Consider the following 8,483-nt stretch of genomic DNA (forward strand, 5'->3'; position numbering starts at 1 on the left):
CGGACGGCGATCTGGCGTGGCAATCACGGGCAGCCGAAATTGACCGTTTGGATTTGAATATTCGCCTTTTTCAGGATAATATTCGCTTTTATCCATCGAACGACTCTCGATGCTGGACCATCACATGTATAATCGGAGTAGAAAATATACTGGCACACGAGTAATTAGCCATGATTTCATTAACATTCGTTTCATACTCTCTCCGGTTCAAAATAATCGTCGCATTTTGAACTAAAGTTCAGCCATAGTTCAAAACTGCAACACTTATTATGGATGTGAGGGAATACTATATATATCGTAGCGATAAGTTTATTTATTTTTTTGTCCTTTTTTTTGCGGGGAAGGAACTTTTCATTCATCAACCGTGGTGATTACATTCAGAGATGACGATGCTAGCTATTTTGACCGGGGAGTTTCGAAGTCAACAGGCAGTGCGCTCTTGCGAGCGCCCCATACAAGCAAGGGTGTGACTCGCTACATTTGCACACCTGCTAATCTTAGCTAGATTGGTGTTTTTTTCATGAGTCAGAATCCTTTTGATCTCATTAATCTGGTTCGCATACCTCGATCGCTCCATATCTTTAGATTGCACCATCTTCAACAATTCGGTGCAGTCCGTTTCAACAACCAACGGCAAGCTGGACCAATGAAGAGCAAGCCGAAGCCCCTCGTCCATAGCTGCCATCTCCGCTTCTAGAGGGCCCCCACAATTGAAGAGCATCCGCGTCGCGGCGGCGAAGATGACTGCGCCTTCATGATCACGCAAAATCATCCCAGTCCCGGCTGTACCATCCTCCTTCAGAGAAGCACCGTCAACATTCAATTTAGCATAGTTCACATCAGGGGTCTTCCATTGAGGCGTGGCTATTAGTTCACATATTCAGTTTTTTGTCCCATTGATGATAAGCTAGATTGGCTGTCCCCGTGCCCACCTAGACTCCACGCAGCCAGGTGAATTGGTGCTATCATGCATGCAGACAAACATTCAAGCAACCAAACAACATGCATAACATGGTTTTCGCTAGCATCTGCTCAGCTAGGCCCAACTAAGCCACTGATGCATTGCACAAATAATGTACACAACTAAACATGCCCCGCCGATAAGCTCGGCCGGCTGGCCAGGTGCCCGCGCCCGTGCGTGCCCCTCTGGACTCCACGCAGCCAGACCAAGCCGAAAAAAATAGAACGCACGAGGCCACGTCAGCGCGCCCTCGTGTCGACGCCCGCGAGCAGAGGCGGCCGGCGAGGCCAACCCCAACCACCACTCCGCCCCTCCCTTTCCCTCGCCTTTTCGCCCCCCATCAATGGCTCCCTCCCCCTCCTTCTAGAAGCAGGCCCCGCCTCCGCCCGCCCGCCCGCCTGCCCCACCACCCGTGCTAGTGCTAGTGGTAGTGTATCGGGTTCCCCTTCCTCCCTCCCATCGCCCGCTCGCTCGCTTTCTGCCTTTCCCCCGCTCGATCGGTGGCGGTGGCGGTGGTGGAGAAAGTTGAGGAGGGGGCCGGCCGGGTAGCCAGCGCACGGGGAAAAGGAGGGGCGGAGGGGGACGCACGCAAAGGCAGATATACTTTCTTTCCACCGCCGGCCTCCCGGAGGAGTTCCGATTCCCCCCCCCTCTTTTTCTCTCTCTCTTTCTTGCTCTGCTCTGCTCTCTTCTTTCTCTCTCTCTTTCTTGCTCTGCTCTGAAAGTTGATTGGCCGGTTCATCTCCGGCGGCTCGATTCGAGGTCTGGTCCGGCGAGTGAGTCGCCATGGGGAACTGCTGGGGCGCCAAGATCAGCTCCGACAGCTCCTCCTCCTCCCCTTCAGGTGCGTTCCTGCGTCTTCCTCCCTCCGCCTCCTCATGCTATTTTACAAATCTTTTTACCACTACTATACTAGCAGTACCACTAGTAGTTCATAACTAATCTGTGCCCAGAGGGTCGAACAAACAAATCCTGAATGAAAAACAAGGGCTCAGCAAACCATTTCTCTCTCTCTCTCTCTCTCTCTCTCTAATCTGGTGGTTTGGTTTGTGCTGACTTCGTGCTCTGCATCTCTTCTCTCCTTCCCGAAACGAGTCCTAGCTTATGCCGGTTTCGGTCCAATCCAACTGGTTCAACATGGGGCAAACACTAGGTTCAGTTAACTTAATCTGGTTCCTACCAAATATCAAGTAGAAACTTAACAAATTACTTCATGTGTAAGGAATCATCCTCCTTCAGAAAACTCAACAAATCACTGGTCTGTGTTAACTCTCTAGTACTTTGCGTCTCCTCACTCTTTGCGGGAACTAAAACTAAAGCTGGGTTATGCTGATTTCGTTCCGTTTAATCGGCTCAAGAGTCAAGATTGGCGAGTCACTAAATTCAGTCCAGCACAAACTTAATTTGCCACCCAGGAAAATTCAGTCCCTCCTATGGAAAATCTGTCGTGAGCTTGGACTCTTCCTCTTGACCTGCTTCATGTGTAAGGAATCATGCCTTTCCGTTCTGGGCCTAGGGGAGAGGAAGCTTCCGATGTAAAATGCTTCACTTAACTTTATCTGACTTTTCCTCTGATTTTTCTGAGTGCCCAGTTCAAATAAGACATAGAGGAAAGCTCAAATTTTGATGCTACTTTTGGCTAAATCCACGTGCTTTCCTTCAAAGTTATTGACTGTCCTGTTTTGGATGTTCAGTTTTCCTTTCCTAAGCGAAACTAAAGAGCGAAATGCATATTTAGTTCGACCTAACTTATCCATGATGAACCTATTTTCTGTTCAATGTTAGGCAGATAAGATAAATGATAAGGGACATCAACTTATTTATGCTAAAATGTGAGTGAATAATCTCTGAAAGTCTGAACCATCATCCTATAATGATCAGGGACAAATTCCAAGTATGCTAGTAGGAATGGGGCGGCCTTGAGCAGCTCCAGCAGCTATGCCTCCGCGGCGTCAGTGCCACGGAGCGAGGGGGAGATTCTGGAGTCAGCGAATGTCAAGGCCTTCTCTTTCAATGAGCTGAGGACCGCCACGAGAAACTTCCGGCCAGACAGTGTGCTAGGAGAGGGAGGGTTCGGGTCAGTCTTCAAGGGGTGGATCGATGAGAAGACCCTCACCCCAACCAAGCCTGGCACCGGGATGGTCATTGCTGTGAAGAAGCTTAATCAGGAAAGCTATCAGGGCCATAGGGAATGGCTGGTTAGTGACAATTTTGCCTGTTGGAAATGGGATTTCTAGCTTCTTTCAGTTTTGCATTGTGTCTGACATGCTCTTCCTTTGGGCGCAGGCTGAAGTGAATTACCTCGGACAACTATCACACCCGAATCTTGTAAAGCTCGTTGGGTACTGTGTCGAAGACGAACAGCGGCTTCTCGTCTACGAGTTCATGCCTCGTGGGAGTTTGGAGAATCATCTCTTTAGGAGTAAGTGCCTGGCCTTTTACTTTCCCTATCTGCTGGGTGTTAATTCTACAGTTTTGAAGCAATGATGCTAAAAGTGTTCCAACATTCAGGGAGTACACATTTCCAGCCGCTCTCCTGGAACCTTCGGATGAAAATTGCCCATGGAGCAGCAAAAGGGCTCGCGTTTCTCCACAGTGACAAGGCCAAAGTCATCTACCGCGATTTCAAAACCTCTAATATCCTCCTAGATGCGGTATATATGTCCACAGCCTTGAAGGATCTTTTCCTTTGTGTCCGCAAAATATCTCTATCGGTTGATCTGACAGGCACGCAATTTCTTCTTCAGAACTATGACGCGAAGCTCTCAGATTTCGGCCTGGCGAAGGACGGACCGACCGGTGACAAGAGCCATGTGTCCACAAGGGTGATGGGGACATATGGGTATGCTGCACCAGAATACCTTGCAACAGGTAGGTTGGTTATTCCACTTTCAGAATCCTCAGCTGCACAAATATCTTGCTGAAAATCTAACCACGCCTACCTGAATCATGATTGCGTTGTCAGTCTGGTTGCGTCATCGACCAAGATGCCAAACTTAACTAATTTTTCGGCTACAACTTTTTAATTCTCATGTGCCCAAATATCTTGCTGAAAATCTAAACACACCTACCTGAATCGCGATTGCATTGTCACCCCGGTTGCGTCATCAACCATCATGCCGAACTTAAAATTAATTTTCCTGCTACAACATTTCCATTATCAGGCCACCTGACCACGAAGAGCGACGTGTACAGCTTCGGCGTGGTCCTGCTGGAGATGCTTTCGGGGCGGCGCGCGGTGGACAAGAACCGGCCGACCGGCGAGCACAACCTGGTGGAGTGGGCGCGGCCGTACCTGACGAGCAAGCGGCGCATCTTCCGTGTCCTGGACCCCCGGCTGGGCGGGCAGTACTCCCTCGCCAAGGCCCAGAAGGCCGCGTCGCTGGCGCTGCAGTGCCTCTCGGTGGACTCGAGGAACAGGCCGAGCATGGAGCAGGTCGTCGTGGCGCTGGAGCAGCTCCACGACGCCAAGGAGGGAGGGAACAGCCCTCGCCCGCAGCTGCAGAGAAAGCCGAGCAGCAACCGGGGCCTGAACGGCTCGAGATCGTCGTCGACCAAGGGGAACAACAAGAAGCCCGCCTCACCGAGACCGGTTTGACCGGTCGAGTGGGATCACACAGCATAATCTACTAGAGAGATGCGTTGAGGTGTAATGTATGTATGGTATAATAGGGTTTTAGAGTGGCGATCTGCGAAGAGGCAGCGGATTTGTGAATGTTTTGTGCCTGTGTTGTAGGGATGTATCTTTGCAGCTTCTAGTGTTGGTGTGTACAGCTTGTATCTATCCGGTTGTAGCTAGTCTGTATGTAGCTCTTTTTGTCAATGCTTGGATGCTTTGGTCTGATTTATGAGGTCCAGAGGTTTTGTTTACATCATCTGATTTAGATGCATGCACCCTGTTAAACCAAACCCTTAAAATATGAAGATGAACAGTGTAAGTGATCTAAACGCTCTTATATTTCTTTAGAGGAGTATTGTGTAAGTACATAGTTGTCACTTCATTTGTCAAATGTGAATGAACAATTATATTAGTGTTTTAGCAGAGCAGGCCATGACTTCCATGGGTCAACTGTTCTTCTTTGCCTTAGGGATGTTGACCATTTTGTTCATATCATAAGTACTAGTATATGTTCCAGAGAAAGTTGGGGAAATCACCTTCTGTAATTTTAAACAGTTGGCCACGTTGATCTTTTTTATTTACTTGGTGGGTTCAGCCAAATTATCCTTGTTTTTTTAGGGGTTTCAGCCAAATTATTGTCTGGGCAAGCGTACGGCGGCGGCCCAAGGCAGAGCACGCAGCTCAGCCGCCAAAACAGAGCTCGCCCGCGCTCCCCTCCGGCCCAAGTGCCGCTCCTCCTCCTCGGCCGACGCCGGCGCCGGTGGATGGCTCCGCCGCGCCAAATCGAGCCCCTCACGCCGCGAGCCGCTCCTCCTCATCCTCAGCCTGCAATCCCGGCCGAGCGCCGATCCCCGCCGCCGTCAGGCTCCTCCGATCCGCGGGCGATCGCTGGGGCGCCAAGATCAGCCCCGGCTCCTCCTCCCGTTCCTTTAGGTGCGCGTTTTTATTCTTCAGTAAAATAGTACTATACTTTGATAGATAGATTTCAGACTGCTGTACTAAATTAACTGACTAGCAAAGCTGATGGATAGATTTCACCTTCTATGTTCCTGTTGGATGGTAAAATTTGACATGTGCTCTTCACCGAGGTAATCAGCTACTGTAAATAGTATTCTGGCGTCCGACCAGGTTAACACTCACCATAACAAACGGACAGGCTATCGCAATCTGAATGTCTTGATGATGAGCTATACTAATTGCAAAACCATATGAAAACATCCTTCTGGACAATGTTAGCCTCCGCCATTATTTATATTACTATTATTGCAGGCACTAATGCAATGGAGAGATTCTCAATTGTGTTTCCTCATGATATAGTTACTGAGAGTAAACACCATCTGTCAGCTTCATGGATCCTACAATTTTGTTTTATGCACCACCTGTACATTGCATCCTCAGTCGGGCATTTATATGCCTTGAATGGAACAATGAAATATCGATGATGGTATTCATATTATAAGGTGAACGGAGAGTATCATATTAATCTTGATGATGGTATCCATATTATTAGGTGAACGGAGAGTACTCTGAAGAGCAGGCTTTGCTTTGTTTTGCAAGGATGGAAATGCCGATGCTCAGTCATTCAGAAAAAATATATATTCCAGTGGTATGTTCAAGCTTAGTGTAATTACTGTCTTCTTCGTTCTTGGTTTGTTACAATCGTATAAAATAGCACTCAAACAACTTAATAAAAATTGACACCAGGTGCTTGGTGCCAGAGACCTTGCACAAACGCCTGCATGCCATATCATCTGATTAGAGACGCTACAGAATAATAAGTCGAGGAACATGTGATTAGATAAGAGATAGGAGAAAATAATAGAATAGTCAAACAATCCAAATCAGAATAGGAGAAGCATTGGGCATACATTGTATATCTCACTCTCACCCACAATCTACTCACATATGCCCCACCAGCAACTTCAAGGTGTTATAATTTCCCCCTTGAAATTACCAAATACTTCTATCATTCTAATTTTCTCTAATAATTTAAACTTCTACCCTTAAGACAGATGGGCGCGGCAACGCGCACATTTCTGTTCTAGTGGACATCGTATGAGCCGTCCAAACCAGGGATGAGTCAGACCTCTTCTCTTTAGGGACCTTTCGACGGCCTTTGTCTTCTCCGGAGCGGTTGCGGCTTTTCCCTTGAGGGAAGGAATTTTCAGCTGTTGAGCACGAAAAAGGGAGCCCGGGCACGAGATCTCAGCCGTTCTCGCCTCAGAGGAGGGGCCCACGTTCCCTGTCATCGGCTCCTCGGAGGACACACTGATAGAGTACTGAGGGCCCCTTGTCCCGGAGGCGCTCACGTACATGATTGACTAGCAAGCCTCCCAACTGCCAGGAAATGGAAAGCTGAGATGCAAAGGAAGTAAGGAACATAAAACAAGCAACCAACGGGAGGAAAGAGTTAGCGCACGTGGAAGACAGAAAGCCGGCACAAGCCCATAGTAGGAAGGCACGTGCCATCATAGGCGGCTCACGGTTGCTGGTCTGGCGCACCTTTGACATGATTCGCAAGGCTGTGAGCCCTGCTTAGCACCTCCTTACCGAGGTACCATGGGATGTCACCCAAGGTGGTCAGTGCCCACAAGGGTTGACATCTCAAGTGCGCGGGCTAGATTCGACTCATGATGACTCATCCATGACCCCCCTTCCCAAGAGCCCTTTGCTCACCAAGGCCGAGATGAGAGGCTCTAGAGCCCGGGCCGCTTTTAGGTCCACCTGAGAAAGGATCTCCTCCTAGGTTGATGGCTCCCTAGTGATGAACGCCATCACGCCATCAGGGCCTGCATTGGCGCAGTAGAACCGTAGGTTGTGCCAACCCATGTTTAAGGAAGGGGCGGTGATCTGCGGCGCCCCCTTGATGCTCCTCCTGGTGAAGCAAGGGCATCTGACTTGAGAGAGCTCTTCCTTGGAGAAGTAAAGCTTAGTGAAAAATAGAGCTTTCCATAAAAGCAAAGTCGGGCTTGACCCCCAAGAAGCCTTCATAGAACGCGATGAACTCGATCACTTGAAGGACCCTGTTGGGATTCAGGTTGTGGATCTCCAGCTCATAATACTGGAGCAACCCACGAAGGAAGGGGTGGACCGTGAGAGAGAATCCCCTCTTGAAAAGGGGGCTAAAGATCATCACCCACGCCCTCTAAAGGTTGTGGGGTACTCTCCTTTCTCGGGTTAGCGCCACTGAAGATCTTGGGGGAAGACAGCCAAACCTTGCAACCTGTCCATCTCGTCGAGGGAGAAGGAGGAGCGTCTCCAAATGACGGGCTCCCTCGCCCCTCTCTCCTTGCTGGAGGTCACCTATGGAGCCCTCGCCGTTTCAGAGGACTCTTCCCCATCCACGACGTCCTCCTCCGCAACTTCTTCTCCTCCCCGGCGTCGGCAAGTTCAACGCCGGGCATCGGCCCACGTGCCGCATCTAATGTCGCCCCTGCCTTGAGCTTAGAATGCAGAATGATTGTGTCCGGCTGCCCCCTCGATTCGGCCGCTGGCGAGGCCGATGTGGGGATAACCATTACTGATGGAACTCCCGGTGTGAGGATCGGGGACAAAGGGGAAGATGGCTCCATGAGAGCTCGAGGTGAGCCGTGGAAATGCATGGCGGTGGCACTTGAGTGCGGAGGACGCGGCGAAGGAGATGCAAACTCCTATGGGGGAAGTTGGGGAAGAGATGTGATGGACCCTACCGCTTCTTCGCGACCCCCCTTAAATAAAGCGGGGGAGGTCGAAAGAGTTCCATACCCGAGGCGTCGTCAGGCGTCACGATGCGGCCAGTCAAAGCTTTGATGTGACAAGACATGTCAGTGACCCTCGGTCCTGCTGATGCCATCAATACACTTTATTCGCGGAACTGAACCGAACCCACTAATAGCACGAGGTGTCTCGAGAACCTCCCAAAAG

At 49.9% G+C, this 8,483-nt stretch overlaps 2 protein-coding genes across 2 annotated transcripts in view; both read left to right on the forward strand.

Moving 5' to 3' along the window:
* Positions 1 to 1,329: 1,329 nt before the first annotated feature.
* LOC123179969 (receptor-like cytoplasmic kinase 176) lies at positions 1,330 to 4,831 on the forward strand. Its single transcript, XM_044591905.1, has 6 exons — positions 1,330 to 1,805; positions 2,843 to 3,159; positions 3,248 to 3,383; positions 3,473 to 3,615; positions 3,709 to 3,832; positions 4,126 to 4,831. Exons 1-6 carry the CDS (start codon positions 1,748 to 1,750, stop codon positions 4,557 to 4,559), a joined length of 1,212 nt encoding a protein of 403 aa, XP_044447840.1. The 5' UTR covers positions 1,330 to 1,747; the 3' UTR covers positions 4,560 to 4,831.
* A 407-nt stretch (positions 4,832 to 5,238) lies between these two features.
* LOC123179968 (protein NRT1/ PTR FAMILY 6.2) overlaps positions 5,239 to 8,483 on the forward strand; it is a 10,476-nt gene continuing 7,231 nt past the window's right edge. The window contains exons 1-2 of the mRNA XM_044591902.1: positions 5,239 to 5,513; positions 6,091 to 6,186. The gene's annotated coding sequence lies outside the window, so the exon portion shown is untranslated. The remainder of the gene's footprint in view (positions 5,514 to 6,090; positions 6,187 to 8,483) is intronic.

This window comes from Triticum aestivum, chromosome 1D (genome assembly GCF_018294505.1).
Source record: "Triticum aestivum cultivar Chinese Spring chromosome 1D, IWGSC CS RefSeq v2.1, whole genome shotgun sequence".
Lineage (NCBI taxonomy): Eukaryota > Viridiplantae > Streptophyta > Magnoliopsida > Poales > Poaceae > Triticum > Triticum aestivum.